The sequence below is a fragment of the Glycine soja genome, chromosome 10 (assembly GCF_004193775.1).
Source record: "Glycine soja cultivar W05 chromosome 10, ASM419377v2, whole genome shotgun sequence".
Classification (NCBI taxonomy): domain Eukaryota; kingdom Viridiplantae; phylum Streptophyta; class Magnoliopsida; order Fabales; family Fabaceae; genus Glycine; species Glycine soja.
The window spans coordinates 7,824,051-7,844,833 of NC_041011.1; the positions used below are offsets into that span (position 1 = coordinate 7,824,051).

A 20,783-nucleotide genomic window follows, 5' to 3' on the forward strand; every position below is an offset into this window, starting at 1 on the left:
AAAACAATATTCGATGAGAAATAGGAAGCAGATAAATATTTAATTGAATTTTTAATGATAAAATATATATTTTTTCCTTTATAAGTACTATTTTTAATGATAAAATGTTTCTTTCTTTTATAATTACTACTAAATTAAATTTTTAATTAAAAGTTATTGTTTACCTAACATTTTTTCCTATTTAGCCCATGGCTCAATATTTTATATACAAAATATAACATTGGTTTTTATGAGAAATGATAGAAATATCAAATATGAGATTATTGATGATAAATCATTATTGATGACTTTTGAATTTGTTACCATAAAATTAATAAATTTATTATATATTGTAAGTTATGATCAGATAATAATAAAAAATATTTTATAATATTAATGTATAACCTATTTTCTCTAAAATATATATTGTTTTATGCATATTCTTTTTCTTTTGTGTTATTTGAAAATTTTATTAAGAAATACCATGGCTGACTTTATCTCATTTATTTGCTACCAGTCTCAAAGCATGTTTTCTTAATCTTTTATGACAAAATACAAAGACTAAGGACATTTGATCTACACTTTCTTCAACATCCACCCATCGTAACTTTCACTTTTACATGTGTACCGGTGATCTTTCCAATTTGTAGGAAGAAGGTGAGGTAACACTCTTCGATATTTTTTTTATTAGGTTAAATTTTAATTTGATCACTCTTTAATTTCTGAAATTTATGATTTTGATGTATCTGATTTTTAATTGTAACATTTAGTCTTTCTAGTTTTATAATTTAATCATCTTGGTCCCTTAGTAGATTATTAACTAATAATTATAATTAATGAAGTTATAAAATTGATAATATATAAAAAAATTCACTAGATTTATTACATATTAATTAAAAACTATCAATTTTTAAAAACTTTAATAAAAGATCATTAATTATTAAAATTTTTATTGAAAGACTATTAATTATTAAAAACTTTAATAAAAAAACTATAAACTAAAAGCTTTAACAATTGTGATTAAAGATTATTAATTTTTATTAAAGTTTTTCTACTAATTAATTTAATATTTCTATTAATCACAAATATTAGTTAATAATTTATCATGAGGACCAAAATCAATCATTTGTAAAATTAAGGAGATCAAATATTATAATTAAAAATCTGAGAAACCAAAGTTGTGAATTTAAAAAATTATGGGAACCAAAATTAAAATTTAGCCTTTTATTAATACTACTTTTATCCTTAAATACAAAATTCTTTTGACTAATTCATATCTTTTAAGAAAGTGGATTAATATAGTTAGTAATATTAGATTTGTTGACAATTTTTTTTATTTTGCCAAAAATTATCCTTAACATTATTGGGACTCAATCTTTCTATTTCCTATTAATTACTTTCTCACCTAATTAATTAATGTGTGCTAGTTTTTTTATTGTATCATTATAAATTTATAATAGAGATAATGTATTTATCTTTTTAATATGTAACATTTATTATAAAGTAATTAAAGATATTTGGGTTTAAAATAATTAATGCAAAAGACAACTTAAAAAAAAGTTTTGTAAATAATATTTTCGTTCTTATTTATAAAATTCAAATTTTTAAATTTTTCTTTCATATAAGACTAATTCATATTATTTAATGCATTAATTAACTTTAGATTAAAAATACCCCTAATTAAATAAGAGACAAAAGAAAAAAAATCATTAATCACAATGGCATTTTTGGAAAAGTATATCAATTTAAGAAAAATTTATTATTATCAACTAAATTAACTATTTTTCTTAATTTTAATAAATTAAGTATTTGGCCTTATAAATAGGAAGGAAGTTAATAATAAAGTATTTAAAAAAGACAAATGTTAGTGGGTGTTTTAAAGATATTGATTAAGAAATTTAAAGTAAAAATATTTTTATTGAAAGACAAAAAATTATATTATCCAAATATTTTTTTTACGTTCTTCTATGATTTATATAATAAATATTTTTTCTTTTAATTCCTTAATCAATATTATAAGAGCACTAGTAAACAGAATCTTAAAAAAATGTATTTCATATATGTAATGTAAAAAAATAAATGTTATCGAGATTCTATAAAAAAAAAAAAACTCTCTATAATATATTAAAATTTATTAGAAATTACCAATTTTGATGCTTATTTATATGAATGATTTCTAACAAATTTGAAATTTCAACCTACCACGGAAAAAATTTTAAATTAAAAGTGTCGCCATCATTTAAAGATAGTTCTATCATTTATCATGAACAAAACACCCAAAGTGAAAACAAAACTCCAATTTGAAATTCCAAACATCTCTTGAAAAGGGGCGGAGGGAGGAGGAACCTAAAGGGCCACCCCAAAAAAAAATACTATGAATATGATAGTTAACATGATCTAATGTTTCTAAGAGAGATAAAAAGAACTATGAAAAAAGAGATAAAAAGAAATTATAAGTATTAATGAAATGTTGTAATGTTAAGGTACCTACCTATAATTATCTAAAATTAATTATTTTATCTATTTAATTTAATTCCTATAGTATCATCTATGCACTCAATGTAGTTATATATATTTTTTATTTATAAAATTATATTCGATATATAACAATAAATTAATTTTAATATTTTTTGGATGCAAAAATTAATATTTTTTTATAGAATTATATAATTTTTTTTCTTGACCCCCACAGAAATTTCTGGCTCCGCCCCTGCTCTTGACAGTTTAAAGTTTAAACGAACGTTGGTCTCTTCAGTGAGTAGACATAATATGGGATAAATAAATAGGAATAAATATATATACACCAAATTCAAACTTCAAGTTAAATTTTTTGGTTCAAAAGTCAAAACCTTACAAGAGTAAGTTAGAGACAAACAAAATATTCACAATCTGGCGATTTCAACGGACTTCTGAAGAGCTTGAAGAAGGCTTCTCATGATTCTGGGCTCACCTGGTGGTGCCTTATCCTTCAAGGGACCATTTCTAATGGCACGAAAAATTGGAGCAGAATTCTCAGTAGGTGGAAAAACCAAGCAATCAATATGCACAAGAACTTCAGTTTTCCCATCTCCAATGGTGATAAAACCCAGTCTAGCTCCACCAGGTATTTTGTCCACCTGTTTATTCAAAATCAGGATCATTACACACATTAAGAACAACTGAACCAACATCATCTTATCATAGTGGTTACTATCTGAGTCATAAATAACTTACAAGCAACTATAATTTAAAATCACTATGTTCTGATTCTGGGAGTTATAAGGTTGGCTTGATGGTTAAAGGAAGAAAGAGAAGGGAGAAATCGTGGGTTCGAATCTCTCACACTAACAAATTAATATCTAAAATTTTGTGATAAAAAAAAAAAAAAAAAAACTAGATTAGATCACTTTTTGTTGCTCAAAAAGTCATCAGCCATGAACAAGAGGGAATTCAAGCACAATTTATCAGAGTTGTGTTATACAAGTTGAGACTACCAAATCAAAAGCCAGAGCAACAGCTAGGACTAACAGTGAGAATGAACTACACATCTTTAGTTTATATACATTATCTGTGTAAAACATCTTTATACAAAACATACCTCATTGACCCATCATAATGAATAGAATGACGTGATAAAGTGATAAAAATCTAATTGGATGATTGTGTAAAGATGTTTTACAGTGGCAATATATATAAAATTAATCTCTTATCATTATTTTCCCAAGAGATTTCTAGCAAGAATGATGCAAAATTACATGACTGAGCATGTCCAACGGTGAATAATGAGACCAAAACACATAAATATGTAGATAGAAAGCAAGATTAGCTCCATAAATTGCACATCATCATAGAGCAACTTAGAGAAGAAGCAAATGATCAAATTGATTGTGCCGTGTCACCTTTTACTAGGCACGTACACCCCATTTACATAAAGTGATAAAACTGAGGCAGCAATTAAATGACACAATGCACCATAGGAACTAGGCAAATTTTACAGATTGAGAAGTGTATGCATATTCTAGGCCTCTCCTTGTGATAAGGGACATACACACCTAGTCATACTACACAGTAACACATGACAAAATAAATATTTATGGGATTATAGACAGCTCAGAAACATGATAGAAACATACGACATAGTTTATTGTAGAAGAATGCTTGTTGTACTGCTTAAGTTTAGCACATGACCACATAAGATGTGAGGGAAATGATTTAAAACATGAATTATGTTTCAAAAAAAATTTCCCCGAAAATATTAAAAAATTATCATTTTAAAATAGACCAATAATGAAATGCATTAAGAGCATAATACCTTGAGAGGCACGGGAAGGGGCAGATTGGCTCCCTGGCAAAGGCTGTTTGCCCACTGTCATAACATATCCAGTCAACCACGAGCCAAGGGAAGGAAATAAAACATGTAAACCAAACAATGATTACAACAAATTAAATACCAAAAAAAAAATCAATCATGATTCGTCCAACAATGCTACATTAAGTTAAGAGATCAGAATTTTGCACACAAAAAAATCAAATACAATTCTTCCCTTAAATAAAGTATTTTCCACATGTTAACATATCAGGTTTTAGACAACTGTGTCAACCATATGCTTTACATTAATATTCTTTTGAATTAATTGAAGGTTTAATATCTTTATTAATCCTTGTTACCAATTTTCATTTTAATTTTGAAAAAAAAATATTAGTCTCCCCTCTTAAAAATTTTTAAATTGAAAATAGTCTACAATATTATTTACTATATTTAATGATGTGATAAATATTTATTTTAGAATAAGCATATTTAGATAAAGGAACCGTTTTAAAAAAATAAATTCCTCAAAACTAAAACCAACAAAGAAAAATTGAAGGATTAAGTGCATGTTTAGATTAAAATTAGAAATTTTGTGGAAAAGTTCTAATGCAAATTTAATGGATAAAAATAAAATAAAAGCAAAAAATAAGATCCTGATGCTTTTGACAAAATTAGTTTTGTCTCAAAAATATTTTTTTCAGTGAAAACCAAACATTAAAACAAACATTGATCATATTTTTATTTTCTTTTTGTTGAAAAACATTGATCATATTTGCCTGTACTAAAAACGTATTTAAACCTACGTAAAATAAATACGTATTTAAACCTTATTAGAACAATGCTTGTGCCGAAAAAGATAACAAAGAAATGAAATTAATATAAAACACTGCTTCATTACGTTAATATTCAATTTTATTTTACATTATTGAACAAAAGAATGGAATCACGTGTGTTTTTTGTTTGATTAATTACCTGAAAGAGCAAGGAATCGAATCTCTGGAGGTCAGTGTCCAAAGGAAGCTTCATCGTCCCTAAAGACACTCCCTCGTCGGTGGGGCCGCCGTTCCCCGCAGAGGCTTTGGTTAACGGCGGCAATGGCACCGCCGCGAGATGAATTGAATTGCGTAGCTTTGAAAAGGAGAGGTTGTTGTTGTAAATAGGAACGAGAGAAGGGGAAGATAGCGGAACGTGGAAATTCGCTCCACTCACCCTCGGGTACACACTCTGCATTGTGCTACTACTGCATGCCATCATCGCTATGCTTCTTCCTCAAAACTCTCGGAAAGGTGAAATGAAATGAGTAGCTACTGCTAGCTAGTTTAGTAAGAGTACTATATTAATTATTATTATTATTATTATTATTTTTTATCCAGTGGTGGTGGTGGTGGATAATGCTTCGTTTCATTCATATTGTCCTCAGGTTTCAGCCACGAGATTTTTTTTTATTTTTAAGAAAAAATAAATTCGCCTAAGAATATTTTAGTTTTTAAAAATTATAGATAAATACTAGTTATACATTAATTTTGTATAGAAAATATTAGTTATACACTACTTCCAGAATGGTTAGCACTTAGCAATATATAATTAAAAAATCAGAAATTAATTTTCTAAACGGTGATTTTTTATTCCGAAAATCAATTTTCGGAATGTGTTTTGTAACAGTTGGTTGATGATATAGCTTAATAAAAGATAATGATGCCAAACAAAAATAAGGTAAAATTAAGAGCCAATGTCAAAGCTGAATGACAAATTAAGAATCTATAAAATAACTATGCGAGTGGACGAAATTGGTTACATCACTAACATGAAACGATTTTCTATTACAATTAAGAAAAAGTTTTGAAACTAAATAGATACAATTTGTAAATTTTTTACCTTGCTCACATAGGACAAGATTAAAACACTTACAAGATCACACATAAAAAGGAGTAAAAACGACATGACCATCTTTACTATAAAAAAATGTTAATAACACTCTAACACTACTATTATTAACTAAATTTAACGAAAGTTAATAGATTTTATAAATGATGCTTCATATTTAACAAGTCTCTCAGTTTTGTAGTAATTTTTTAGTAATCTTTAATAAATGTTAATTATTAATAAATGTGACCAAGTTTATCTGATAATTAATCTCATATCTAATCTTTTACTAAAACTTGTGAAGATCCCTTGAGGTATTACTAAAAAATCTAAGATCTAAATTATGATAACTAGAGAGTCGTCTGTGTCGATGCACGGGCTCATACTAATATTTGAGATTTCATAAATATAAATTATTATTACATATACACACTTATGTAATTTTGTTTATTTGGATAATAATAATATTTAAGTATTGGCAGAAAAAAATACATTAAATAAAATATGAATTTGAAATTAACCTCATCCAATTGTAGATCGTTTTGGATAGTATTGTTGGGATTATAGTTAGTAACTTGTTGTAGTGAATGAGAGGTTGCACGATGAACAAAAATGAATGAATTGATTGCATATATAGATAAGAGTAGTGAACATTTAAAAATCTCAAGCGGGACGTTGTTACTTTATACAACAATACTAACCTAAAAAGTGGTAAATTTATATAAATATGCTTTAGTGGGAGTAATGTAATACAATCGTACATGTGCCAAGGTCTGTCCCGTAGACTTGTTAATGGTCATTGCAAATGAAGTTGTGAATGAAAACTGTCTTCTAATTAGTTTGAATGACCATGGAGAATCAGAAGGAGACATATTCATTCTTGGTATAAACATTCACTTTTTTTTTATCAATAGTGTTAAAATTCATTATGAAATGGATGAAAATTTAGTTTATTTGGATGATAATAATGTTGTATTGGTAGAAAAAAAATACATTAAATAAAATATGAATTTGAAACTAACCTCATCCAATTGTAGATCATTTTGGATGGTATTGTTGTGATTATCATTAGTAACTTGTTGTTGTAGTGAATGAGAGGTTGCACGATGAACAAAAATGAATGAATTGATTGCATATATAGATAAGAGTAGTGAACATTTAAAAATCTCAAGCGGGACGTTGCTACTATATACAACAATACTAACCTAAAAAGTGGTAAATTTATATGAATATGCTTTAGTGGGAGTGATGTAATACAATCGTACATGTGCCAAGGTCTGTCCCGTAGACTTGTTAATGGTCATTGCAAATGAAGTCGTGAATGAAAACTGTCTTCCAATTAATTTGAATGGTCATGGAGAATCAGAAGGAGACATATTCATTCTTGGTATAAACATTCACTTTTTTTTATCAATAGTGTTAAAATTCATTATGAAATGGATGAAAATTTAGTTTATTTGGATGATAATAATGTTTAAGTATTGGCAGAAAAAAATACATTAAACAAAATATGAATTTGAAACTAACCTCATCCAATTGTAGATCATTTTAGATGGTATCGTTGTCATTATCGTTAGTAACTTGTTGTTGTAGTGAATGAAAGGTTGCACAATGAACAAAAATGAATGAATTGATTGCATATATAGATAAGAGTAGTGAACATTTAAAAATCTCAAGCGAGACATTGCAACTGTATACAACAATACTAACATAAAAAGTGGTAAATTTATATGAATATGTTTTAGTGGGAATGATGTAATATAATCCTACATGCGTCTGTCCCCGTAGACTTGTTCATGGTCACTGCAAATGAAGTCGTGAATGAAAATTGTCTTCTAATTAGTTTGAATGGTCATGGAGAATCAAAAGGAGACATATTCATTCTTGGTATAAACATTCACTTTTTTTTATCAATAGTGTTAAAATTCACTATGAAATGGATGTAAATTATAGGAATTTTATCAGTAGCAGTGTAACTTGCTTGTTTATACCATTTTTGTATGGCATTTTCTACTTTCCATGGGTTTTGTGTGATTTGTAATCATAACCCTTCACGTACAAAATATAGAAGTAGTTAATAATAAAAAGCATGTCATATCACATACAACTTGTCTTGGTCCATATGGAGTAACACGTTTATTGGCATATCCTTGATATCCTAAGTAGTCATTTGGGATCATGTTTAGTAGATTGAGATAAGGAAGGCTAAAAAAATGTCATGCAGAGGCATTATCACTCTTTGCTATTGGGTATGAATCATTATCACTCAATAATAAGTTGTCTAATAATATTTTATGTAGCATCACATGGAAATAAAATCATCATTTCTATACAATGGAAATAATAATATAATAATTAATAATTTTATCCCATATGAGCTTTTGAATTAATAATTTGTTTTACCATCAAATCAACAGAAGAAACTCATCAATGTGGATGCAGCTGTCTCAACATCGTTTCTATACAATGGAAATTATTAATAATTATTATTATTAATATATAATAAAATATATAAATAAGTAAAAGTTGATGGCATCATTCACTTCAATCTCATCGGAGCTGCATTTGCGTTTCTTGGAAAGGTACATTCATGGCAAAACGAAGCGCATTAAACACAAAGATAGATAAAGGTTTAGTGTAATTTTTTATTAATTTAATTATTGGTTTTATTTGAATAAATTAAATTTTAAAAGTTTAATTTTAATCTTTTATATATTTAAATTATATATATTTTTTATTTTTCGTTTGAAATATTAATCTTATGTTAACATTTAAATTTTAAAATAATTAATTTATTATAATGACGACTAAAACACCATGACAGAAAAGCGCATTGGAAAGGTAAATATCTTGGGAACAGAATACAAATAATTAATTATTACATATTTACATTTACAATGGAAATAAATTAATAAATGCATCGTAACCGGAGCAAAAGCAACGCAAAAGACAAAAAGTATTAAATGCACAATAAAATTAATAAAATTCACTAATATTAATTAATAAAAATAATAAATGCAGGTTGACAGTGACATTTTTGGGCGGGAATGAGAGCCCTTGACATTGCGACACGTAAGCCCTAACACGTCCACGTCAGCATCGTCAGGGCAAAGAAAACGAAGCTTTCTCCTGCAAAGAACGAAGCTAGTCATTGTTGTATTGAACAAATTTATGATACAAATTTGAATGTACTCAAACAATTTTAAAACATGGTGAAGAATGTTGAGGAACACCAAAGAGGTCAACATGGTTCAAGAACACCAAAAAATTAAATCTTTTTCACTGCGAAAACTAACAAAACAAAACAAAGGCAACACAAAAGAAACACAAAATGCAAAAGAAGAACAATACTCAACCACAGTCAAATAAGACTGAGGAAAAAAAAATTAAATATTTTGTACCGACAGAACCCAAAAATCAAAACAAAGTTCCTTTTTTTTTATTCATGCAACATTACAAATTTATAAAAAAATATATATATGCAAGAATCGAAGCCTCTTCAGTCTTGCCTAACACAATAATAAACCCAGATCAAACACCATTGTCACTAATGACTATCGCAACATTACAGATGGTAACTGAGAAAAGGCCACAAAAAAGTAAGTGGAAAGAATGAGGACGTCGGAGAAGACTGAGGAACACAAAAAAATTAAGCTTTTGTATTGTGAGAAACAAAGAAACAAAGAAAACGAACTTGTAGATAGAGAAACAAAGAAGACAAACTTGTTTGAGATAAAAATCGAAGCTTTTTCGAAATAAAAATCACAGCTTTAGTGTCTTCTTCCACCTTCTTTGCATACAATAGCGATTGTATTGTGAGAAGCCAGAAAACAAAATAAAAAAAATTAAGCTTTTGTATTGTGAGAAGTCAAAAAACAAAATAAAGACTTAAAAATGTGGGTATAGGAAAGAATGAGGGCGTCGGAGAAGACTGAGGAACACAAAAAAATTTAAGTTTTTGTATTGTGAAAAACAAAGAAACAAAGAAAACGAATCTGTAGACAGAGAAACAAAGAAAACAAACCTGTTTGAGATAAAAAAAAATCGAAGCTTTTTGGAGATAAAAATCGCAGCTTTAGTGTCTTCTTCCACCTTCTTTACATACAATAGCGATTGTATTGTGAGAAGTCAGAAAATAAAATAAAAAAATTTAAGCTTTTGTATTGTGAGAAGTCACAAAGAAAACGAACTTGGACTCATAGAGTTTTGAGATAAAAATCGCAGCTTTAGTGTCTTCTTCCACCTTCTTTACATACAATAGCGATTGTATTGTGAGAAGTCAGAAAATAAAATAAAAAAATTTAAGCTTTTGTATTGTGAGAAGTCACAAAGAAAACGAACTTGGACTCATAGAGTTTTGAGATAAAAATCGCAGCTTTAGTGTATTCTTCTACCAAGAACACGATATAGAAATGCAAACCTGGAGAGGAACGCAAATACGATATCGTTGTCATGGAATTTGAGATAAAAATCACAGTTTTTGTGTTAAAAATCGCAGCTTTAATGTGTTTTTCCACCAAGAACACGGTATAAAAATGCAAACCTGGAGAGGAACGCAAATACGATATCATTGGTGTTCCGGCCAACAAAAATGGAACCAAAACGAAAATAGAACTAAAACAGAATATGGAGAGGAACGAAAATAGAAGATGGAGAGGATGCAAATGTGAGTATATCACGAAAACCCTTCGAGTTCACTCAGTTCAGAAGCAAATTAAAAATACAAACGTATTTGAAAAATGCAAACGTCTTGGGAACAAAATTGGTGCATCGATAATGTTGTCACATTTAATTACAAAATGACAAACAATAAATGGAAATGAAAAAAAAATGAAAATGCGCAAAACAATTAATGCACATTGATAGCAATGTTTTTGGACGGGAATTTGGGGGCTGGAATGGACGACACGTGCGCACTGCGATGGATGTCAGGGCCTTGTTTGTATATTATAGATGATGATACCAAATAAATAAAAAATGTATTAAGAGAAGACGGTATTGCTGACTCATCTAAAAGACTAAAGAAAAGCCTTCCATATTGTCATGTAATTCCGTTGTGACTATATACAACAGAGGAAGACAAGAGATATCGCAACAACAGCAGCAAAATAAAAAATAAAAGTGCGGATAGGTAACCTTTTACTTTGTTTAAAATTTGTACAAAATCGGCCAGACAGAAAAAAACACATCTTTTACAACATAATCCGAAAGCTCTTTTACAAAACACGAGCTGCGATCTGCGTTTGCCATACCCTAGTAGCCCCTGTAATCAGCCATGAAAGAGTAATTTATCTATGCTCTGCAGAACTCATTGATTAATTCTTTCTCTACGAGGAGGAACATGCTTCCAGTTTGGGAAGCAAACTTCTCCACGCATCTGCAATACCATTTGCTAGACGTGCCTGCCCTTTGGCAAATTCATGGAAAGCAATCCCCATATCTAATGTTTTCTGTTCCTGAAAACGCCCCATCTCTTCATTCATTAGTTTCACAATCGTCTCAAATGTCTTCGTCGCCTGTTCACTCTCTGCCTTCAACTGCATGGCAAAATCATGTCAGTCAGTCCAGCCAAATAAATTGCAAATCTATAATTCTCATGAGGGAAGGTTAATATTTAGGCAAACTTGCCTCTTTATATTCATGTTCAGCTTCTGCAACTTTATCAGATCGAATCAGCATGAGCTTGTCACTGCATTGCAAACAAATTGCAAATAATAAAGAACATATATATCAGAATATATGACACCAAGAAGTCTTCTAGAAAGGCTTATTTGCATTTCACATATACAGACAAGAGTTTTTGTTCATGAAAGGGACCTTACACAACAGATCATGAATGTTAATTCAGCCAAGGAATGATATTATGTAAAAAGGAATTATTCTTCCATAAAAATTAAATTAGGCAAATGATAAAAACAGAGAACAGGAGTATACAGATTAATCTCCTTTAGCTTCATTGTTTCAGCCAGTTCACATTGTCTTCTGAAGGCATTGGCCCTCTCTGCTATTGTTGCCTGTTTCAGAATGTGAAACAAGAGCATTAAATTGAAAGGGGAAAAAAGAAAAAGTATAACGATCCATTTTAGCAGAAATGGTAGGGTTCCCATATCTGAACATTTATTTACAAAGGCAACTGGGATATATATTTCAAGTAAAAAACACATAATATTTTAATTAAGTTAGACAAATTAGATATTAAATAATGAGAAACAAGACCAGGACTACCTTAATAGATTGTACAGCATGGACATAATCTTTCAAAGGTTCTTCAAAATTCATCAAGAGCTGATGAGCCTGCTCGACATAGCCATAGTAGGATAGTTTGTTTTCAGCTTTCATCCCTCAATAAAATGTATATACCATCATGCAAGCACACATGAATAACCAGTGAAATAATGTGCAACAGCAAACACGTCAGAATTACCTCCTTTTGCAACTTGGCTGATAAAATCTCTGACTTCATCCCAAGTTCAGAGAACGCTTTCCCAAGAGCATTTCCTTCAGAAGCACCTAGAAGTTTTACTGCTTTTCCAAAATCAGACAGTGATTGCCCCAACTCTGCATGAACATTTTGAATTATGAATCGATCTTGCCAGAAGAGTGGACAAATAAAAAGAGCACATAACTGTAAAACAGAAAGGACAATAGATACAGAAGACAAAAATAAGAACTAAACAAAAATCTTAAATTCAATCATACCTCTGTGCCTCTTCACAAGACGGTATGCATGCTTTTGAGCTTCAGCCAAGTGGTTTTCAAGCTCAAAGATGTAATGTTTCATCTTTTCATACTCAGGATCTGATTCTTCTACTGGCTTCTCTTTCCCAAGGACAACATCGCTGACTTTAGATTGCACATCCTGTCAAAATTCACATAAACAACGAATAAGAAACCTGGATGGACAGCACACTCAACCAGATAGGTTAGCAAAAGCAAATGTCTACAATAGAGGAAAATTGCAATCTGAGAGATTGTTTACATTGAATGTATTCACATCCAAGGAAATGATCTGAGAGTGAAATACTGAAGTGGCAGAATTTCACAATGTAGCAAAATGGATCTATCAAGTACAGACAACAGAGTATATTTCAGAGGTGTTTCCAGGACAAAGCTAAAAAAAGGTAATCTCCAAGTTCATTGCTCTATTGTATGGGTCTACATATCATCCATGACAAGCTGATTTGTTAGAGAGCATATCAGCAACAGTTTCAAGTCAGCTAGCTATCTTTGTCTGAATTTATACTAAAAGAAGAAACTCAGTAGTGACTAGTAACATTCATTTATCCTTTTTGTGTACTTCATTCCAATAGCTTCCTCTTTTGATTCTAAAACAAAGATAGTTTTCTTAATGATTTTAAATTTGCAAAGTCTAATTCCACACTACTATTATCACACTTTCACAATCTTGTTTTCTTGAACTCGATAAAACAAATACTTTGAGCTTATTAATTAATGTGCAGGAATTTAAATTACATTATTTATTTTAATTATTTCCAATAAATTTTATGCGGGCCAATGTGTTTGTAGCTTCTAACAGGACAAAAAAACAAGGCCTGATTGCTAGGTTATTCAAGACAGGAAATTAATGCAATTCAAATTTTAAATTACTCATTTGACAGATTTCAACCAAGCAAATAAACCATCCACATTCCAAAACACCATTAGAACATGTCTTACCTTAAAAATCTGCATTAGATCGGCTGGTTTCTTCTTGAATATGCCAGTCTCGTGTGACCTTAATCGTTCCATTGTCTGCATAGTATATTTAATGAAATCAAGAATAATCCAAGTTTTTTTCCTTCTTAAAAGTCAAGTGTGAGAAAAAGAGCAGAAATTGAGCACTTACAAATACAATAGATACACCTACATTGTACATACAAGAGAAAGGGGGGGAAAACTAAAAGAAAAGAAACAATATTAATAACTCTTGCACATTCAATATCCCACACTCTCCAGCATGATCGGGGATTGTAAGGTACTTATGGAATCAGTGACCATAATGCCTTATTCGATTTTCTATATGTCAATCATTCAATCACTAATATAAGCTACAGAATATGATATCAAGCATTCAACAGTCAATTAAGGAGACTCCCCACCAAACTGAATAATTAACTTAGCCACAATGGTTAGTTTGAATAGAAGATTTGGACTTAAAAATAATGCAGTAACACAGCACAATGATAGAAATGGGAAAAAAAAAGTAGAAAGAGCAAAAACGTGAATCATATCTAGAATAGACACAGCTTCACAGAGGAATAAAGTCTACTGAGAATGAGGCATCACCTCTTCCTCTGCCTGCAAAAACAACCTCAGGTCCTCACTTTGTTTTAGTTCATGATGTGATGCTATCCTATTTACAAATACATCCAATGCTTGCCGCCTCATTTCAATAAATTCAGCACTGAAACGAAATTTCTCTGCAATGACAAACCAAAAGTGAAGCCCAAATAGAATTTTGGATGGCACAATGTTTCAAGTTTCCATTCAATAAATTAAAATATGCAACAGTTTATGACAGGAATTTTGGATGACTATCAACATGTCTACAATGAATATTTTATAAGCATAATGGATGGCTTCTCTAGGACCTCAATCAACTTAGACTGGCCATATCAGTGATGAAAGTCTCATTGTTAATTGAACCAACAACTAAGTGCACTGTTAATCGTGCCAAAGACATTCCAGATCACAACATATACAAATAAATTCAGAAAAAAAAGATTTTATTATAACATAGATCAAATAGGAGAATTAAGATACTCATTCAGGCTACTAAGCTCCACCAGAAACCTGAATGACCATGGAAAATAGACAAGAAATAAAGCAGATGACAAGATACCCCCAAAGTTAAAATTCTTAATGAAAAGCAAACTATGTTAATCTTTTATTGTTTGACAGTGTGAAAAGCAGTATGAAAAAATACAGCAGTTTTCCCCAGTCAAGATGTTTTTGTTTCAATAAATGAAAAGGCAACAAAACTTATGAAAATTAGCATAAGCAGGAAGATAGAGCATTGAACAAGTATCAAGGTAGCATCAGCATAAGAATTCCAATGACAGTAGCTACCTTCAAACTATTATTAAACATGCAAGAAAGGGTCCTGCTAGATGTTACCTACAGCACTTTTCTCTGGAAGAGGGGGAATGAAAATGCCTTTGTACTTCTCAAAAAGGCGATCACGTAACCAGACAAAGTCACTGTAACGTCGGATGACAATCTTCTCAGGTCCTTGGTATTCAGGAAAATTTGTCTGCCAAATTGTTTCAGGTGGTTAGATGAACATGGCAGATGTAAAGTGACACATTTCTCCCATGCATTATAGTGGTGGTAGAAAAAAACTAAAACTAATGAAAGAAAATATCTTTGCATTGAAAATAAGGGAGTAAATAAGAAAACACCTAGCTAACGAGTGCCCTTGGACACCAGTTTAGAAGTATACATCTCATTAAATGCTTTCAATTACTTAAAAGAGCAAGTATTCGTGTGCAAGGTTATCAAACTCAAGAGTTTACGTAAACTTCTGGAGATGCTGTAAACTCAAGTTGTTAACTCGTAAGAGTTTACTTAATATAAAAATAATATTAAAATACCTAAAATAAACTCCTAAATCCCAAAATTATACTGTAAACTTTGCAAGAATACTCTGAAATATACTACCAATTCCCAAAATTTTGCAAGATAACTCTGAAATATATTGAAACTTACTTCCAATTCCCAAAACTTACACGAAATATACAGCCAATTCCCAAAATTTTAAGTGCTGAAATTAATGCTCCCAATATTTCAGCATTTCTCAGACATGAAAATATACTTCAAGTCAACACAAATAACACCTTATAAAGTAAAGAGAGATGAAACAGACAAAAATCAGACTTGTGGTTTGCAGCTCCTAGTTGCTGCTCTGCTTGAACAGAGAGAAATCAGGAAACCATGAGAACAGAAGAGAGACAGCGAGAATAGAGACGAGAGATACAGAGAATAGACCTTCAATGGATGATGATCGGAAGACATGGAGGATGAATCAAAGGAGCCTTCACTGATACAGAGATGGAATCGCAAGAAATATTGAAGGCTGAAGCAATGCTTGGGTGTCGTGAACCAGATGGAAATTTCTAGAGAAAAGAACTAAGGTGCCCTAATATTTTCTGTCTAAACACGCCTCCGAATGGCCCCAAACGCATGTCGCTTTGGGTGAGTTTTTTTTTCTAAAAAAAGCACTTGACAACTTGCCCCTAAAATCGCGAGTTAGAGTGATTTCGCACGAGCTCACTAGAGTTTACCCAAGCCCGCCAGAAAAAAGTTTGTTTGAGAGTTGAACAGATTAATGGCTTCAAACTCATAAACTCGTCCAATTTTACATGTTCACTCGCAAATTTGACAACCTTGTTTGTGCGTGTTTCCCATGTAATAAATGCTTTATTTATAAAAGAAAAAACTTTATTCTTTTGTTTCCTTAATTACTATAGCATTGAAAGTTTATAAATACCTGCCTAATGAATTTCATACAGATCATTTAAAGTGATAGATAACATTTACAAAAGAGTAGACTCAAGCAAAATAAGAATCAAAGTGACATGGCATTTAGAATAATCAGATTTTGAGACATGGTTTCAACTAATTGAAAATTGTTCATCATCCTAAAGAATTAAACCTTCTCTACTTCCGGGTTGGGAATCGACTAAAGATAAGGTCAAGATAAAGTATATAAGTAAGGAGAAACCCTCACCCTATGAGTTAGTTTTTGGAGTTGAGTAAGACCCAAACTCACATTCTAAGATGATATCAAAGTCTATCCTAGATTCATTAAATGAGTCACACACCATATTATCCACGCACTTGGAAAAACCCAAGTGCCACATCGACTTAAAGATAAAGTCAAGATAGAATATATAAGTAAGGGATAACTCTCACCCTATGAACTAGCTTTTGGGATTGGATTAGGCTTAAACCCACATTCTAAGAAAATCCAAAAGCAATCTTTTTTTACCTAAAGGACTTTGTTCCATTCAGTTGGTAGAACAAGCAGTAACCAAACTCAAGCTCGCATCATCAACCAACAAACACATTCCATCTTAACTCATAATCCCAACTGATCTGTCCCTTTTCCTCAGGACCATGCATTTAGGAGCCATAACCAAGCCTTTGGAATGTTCTACCACACTCGTGATTTGGAATCTCAAATCACCGGCCGTTATTCACATTCCATGGATGGCCACGGCCGGTATTCGCACTTTATGGAAGGACACTTGCCAACACAGGTAATACGGGAGATGCTGATTAAAAAAAAAAAAAAAGGTAATACAGGAGAGCGAGAGAAGGATCCCTAATAAAGGTGGTATAGCACTATTAGCACATACCCCAGGCACGCAATTCTTTCATTCTCTCCTCCTATGGAAACTTACTATTAACTTGAACATCGAAATATCTTTTCCTAATTTCCACCCTACAACAACAACAACAACAACAACGCCTTATCCCACTAGGTGAGGTCGGCTACATGGATCAACTTCCGCCATAATGTTCTATCAAGTACCATACTTCTATCCAAATCATTAAGTTCGAGATCCTTCTTGATAACCTCTCTTATAGTCTTTTTGGGTCTTCCTCTGCCTCGAATTGTTTGCCTTCTCTCCATCTGGTCTACTCTCCTCACTACAGAGTCTACCGGTCTTCTCTCTACATGCCCAAACCACCTAAGTCTATTTTCCACCATCTTCTCTACAATAGGCGCTACTCCAACCCTCTCTCTAATAGCTCCGTTACTAATTTCCACCCTAATGCTAAAAAAAAGTCCAACACTCTCGGGAACTGCAATCAGTTATAGGGAGCAAAGGAGAAGCTTTACGAACTACCCTCAACAACAACAACAACAACCAATGCATAGAGGCACATCACTATTCACTAAACCCATCCAACAAATTTCAGCTCTGTAACTAATTTCTTTAAAATCACAATGCTCCAATTCCAATAATCACAATCCTTCCAAACCGGATCGCAACTTAACTACATTCACTGAAAACAAATCGATTACTCCCGAAAATCTAATCACAGCACGAATATCGATGCATTGATCATCGAAAAATCCCCCAAACTAAACCTCACTCATTCCTCAGCAAAAATCAATCACACAAAACCACGATCTCGTCTTCCACACTCTTCGAAATTAACAGCCGCGGTCGAAGTTGAGTTGAACCGAAACTCCAACGACCTCCGTCAACACGCAAAATCAAAACTCGACTTAGATTCAACGAGAAATTTCCAATCCAAAACTAAATAATAATGAATAAATAGAAAAGAAGTGTAAGGAGGTGAGTGATTGAAGTACTTTGGTGATGACGCGGTAGGAGATATAGGCTTGGACGCCATTGCCGAGCTTAACGGGATCGGTGACGGAGACGGAGAGAAAAGGTTGCGACGACGAAGACGGAGATCTAGGGCTCTGTGACGAACCGGAGAGAGTTCTCTGCTGTTGTTGTTGTTCCATAATACCGCAAAGTAACCGTCAACATGCAAACACAGAAAAAGAAAAAGGTTCGGAAGAAGGAAAAAAAAAAGGAGTGAGGGTGGTGCTAGGTATTTGTGAATTAGAGTGAGGGCAGAATTGTAATTACCGGGGGGTTCATGTTAATGATGGTCATTTTGGGGCCAGCGAGTGTCGCAGTGGCACCGCAGAGAAGAACGTGGTTTGTTTGTTTCAGAGAAGAGAAGAGAAGAGAGTGAAACTGGTTGCCGTTTGGGGGAGTTTGGCTTGGCCGGCTACACTATTCGATCGGGCCCATGGTGGGTGGCGGGGCGGGTCGACTTTTTGTCCTATTTTTACGCATACTCTTTCTATCTCCAAATAAAAATACTATTGGTGTTTTTATAAAAAAAATATTTAATTATCCATTTAATTCTTATCCTTTTTTATGTTTATTTTTCTTAGTTTACGTCGTTAATTAATAAGTAAATTTTTTTAATTTCTAAAGTTTATATTTTAAAAAATTTAATGATAATATTTTTTAAAAATTAAAATATAAGTTTTAAAAATTAAAAAATTCACTTATAAGAAATAAATTAAAAATTATAGAGACTAAATCTTATAAAAAAAAAATTGTAGGACCGGAAGTAATACTTGAATTAAAAATTAAAGATACTGCCATTTAATTTTAAGTGTTTCGAGTTATTTATTCAATAATAAAATATGTTTGCAAAAAAATATGTATAACATTATGGTTTATTTTTTATTTGTGTTCACTTGAAAATTCGAGTATTCTGGAATGGAATCACGTCCGAACTACTTCGTTTAAAGACTAGCATCCTGATCAGATCATTTATTGTTACACGATCAATTCATTCCTTCAAAGCATGGCTTCTCTATTTAGCATTACTTGATGTGAACGTCACTCTCATTGGCATGCATGTTGGATAGAAGGATTTCTTATCGTGATTTACAATTGATCTTCGGAATAGACATGATAAAGTGACGACGTTAAACTACAAAACACATTGTTCATTTCCCTTATAAAATCTTTTATAGTCACTCCTTAGCAGGGAAGGAAGCAAGAGCCTTGGCTCCCCCTCTCTTAGGACCCTTTTTATATAAATGAGAGAAAAAATTAAAATTTAAAAATATTAATAAATAAAAATATATTTTTAAGTTAATATTTTCTTAATTTTTTTCTACTAATAGATCATATCTAACTTTACCCATAAAATTAATAACATGTTTAAAAAAAACTTATTTTTTATTAAATAATTATTTATTAGAACTTTAAAATTTAAATAATTATATAAAACATTTCGGCCCCTTTGATACACTTATCGATCTGCCCCTACTCCTTAGGCAATATACATTATCTAGATTTGCATCTAGATTAATTTCTGAACCATAAGAAATAATGGAGTTTGATAATAATTAAGTTTTTGTGGAATCCAGGCATGTTGAAGTCAATTTGAGTACTGCTCAACTCTCATGATATGTCTGGTTTAGGAAGAAAATAAAAAAAGAAAAAAGAATGGAAGAAAAGTAGTAAAAATTAAAGTGAGATAAATTTTTAAGTTATTTAGTAAAAGAGAAAGTAAAAGAAAATAAATATGTTTTTTCCATTATTTAGTTGTGTAAAAAGTAAGAGAGATAAAATATAACATAAATTTTTTCAATAAAAAAATAAAACGTAATATAAAAACGGATATATAATCTCATTTCTGTACAAAAATTTACATATATTCATTTGATTGTTTTGCATTACTTTTTTTTTTCATCGTTGTTGACTGCAACCAAACAAAAGAACAATCAAATATTCTTTTACTTTTTCTTCCCTCGTAAATCAGTCCATCCAAAATCATATGAAACGAAAATCACCAAGCTCTAAATTATGAAAAGTGATACAGTTTGAAGGTAATGAAGAATTTGTTAAGCTCAAGTGTAATCGAAGTCAATCTAAGTATAATTTATTTTAGTTATTTGTGAACTAGTGTGTGTGTGTGTGTATATATATATATATATATATATATATATATATATATATATATATATATATATATATATATATATATATATATATAATAAAAAAATATTTATTTTTAATGAAAAATTATAATAAATATTTTTGTAATATAGAAATTAATTATTAATTAAAATGCATAATGAATTAATATGTTTTAATGT

The 20,783-nt window shown here is 30.9% G+C and overlaps 2 protein-coding genes across 6 annotated transcripts; both read right to left on the minus strand.

Moving 5' to 3' along the window:
* Positions 1-2,738: 2,738 nt before the first annotated feature.
* On the minus strand, positions 2,739-5,581 carry LOC114370123. Its single transcript, XM_028327408.1, has 3 exons — positions 5,240-5,581; positions 4,271-4,324; positions 2,739-3,095 (listed from the first exon to the last, which is right to left on the minus strand). The coding sequence occupies exons 1-3, from the start codon at positions 5,519-5,521 to the stop codon at positions 2,862-2,864; spliced, it is 570 nt and encodes a 189-aa protein (XP_028183209.1). The 5' UTR covers positions 5,522-5,581; the 3' UTR covers positions 2,739-2,861.
* A 5,509-nt stretch (positions 5,582-11,090) lies between these two features.
* LOC114372028 (sorting nexin 1-like) lies at positions 11,091-18,906 on the minus strand. Of its 5 annotated transcripts, none has more exons than XM_028329402.1 (11): positions 18,745-18,906; positions 18,459-18,599; positions 15,248-15,383; positions 14,417-14,550; positions 13,808-13,882; positions 12,830-12,989; positions 12,555-12,688; positions 12,356-12,424; positions 12,065-12,144; positions 11,759-11,819; positions 11,091-11,667 (listed from the first exon to the last, which is right to left on the minus strand). In XM_028329402.1, exons 1-11 carry the CDS (start codon positions 18,769-18,771, stop codon positions 11,458-11,460), a joined length of 1,227 nt encoding a protein of 408 aa, XP_028185203.1. In that variant the 5' UTR covers positions 18,772-18,906; the 3' UTR covers positions 11,091-11,457. The 5 variants fall into 5 exon arrangements, with proteins under 5 accessions (XP_028185203.1, XP_028185204.1, XP_028185206.1 ...); XM_028329403.1 differs by having other exon boundaries at positions 18,459-18,596; positions 18,745-18,889; XM_028329405.1 differs by lacking the exon at positions 18,459-18,599 and having other exon boundaries at positions 18,745-18,893.
* Positions 18,907-20,783: the final 1,877 nt, after the last annotated feature.

What these genes read in the sequence shown, in the direction of transcription:
- LOC114370123 (XM_028327408.1), bottom strand. Translation starts at nt 5,521, where the DNA reads ATGATGGCATGCAGTAGTAGCACAATGCAGAGTGTGTACCCGAGGGTG. An exon ending in TCGATTCCTTGCTCTTTCAG is followed by an intron (nt 4,325 to 5,239) that starts GTAATTAATCAA and finishes ATGTTATGACAG; the next exon opens with TGGGCAAACAGCCTTTGCCA. An exon ending in CCCTTCCCGTGCCTCTCAAG is followed by an intron (nt 3,096 to 4,270) that starts GTATTATGCTCT and finishes TTGAATAAACAG; the next exon opens with GTGGACAAAATACCTGGTGG.
- LOC114372028 (XM_028329402.1), bottom strand. Translation starts at nt 18,771, where the DNA reads ATGACCATCATTAACATGAACCCCCCG. An exon ending in TCATTAACATGAACCCCCCG is followed by an intron (nt 18,600 to 18,744) that starts GTAATTACAATT and finishes CAACAACAACAG; the next exon opens with CAGAGAACTCTCTCCGGTTC. An exon ending in TCCAGAGAAAAGTGCTGTAG is followed by an intron (nt 14,551 to 15,247) that starts GTAACATCTAGC and finishes TTGTCATTGCAG; the next exon opens with AGAAATTTCGTTTCAGTGCT.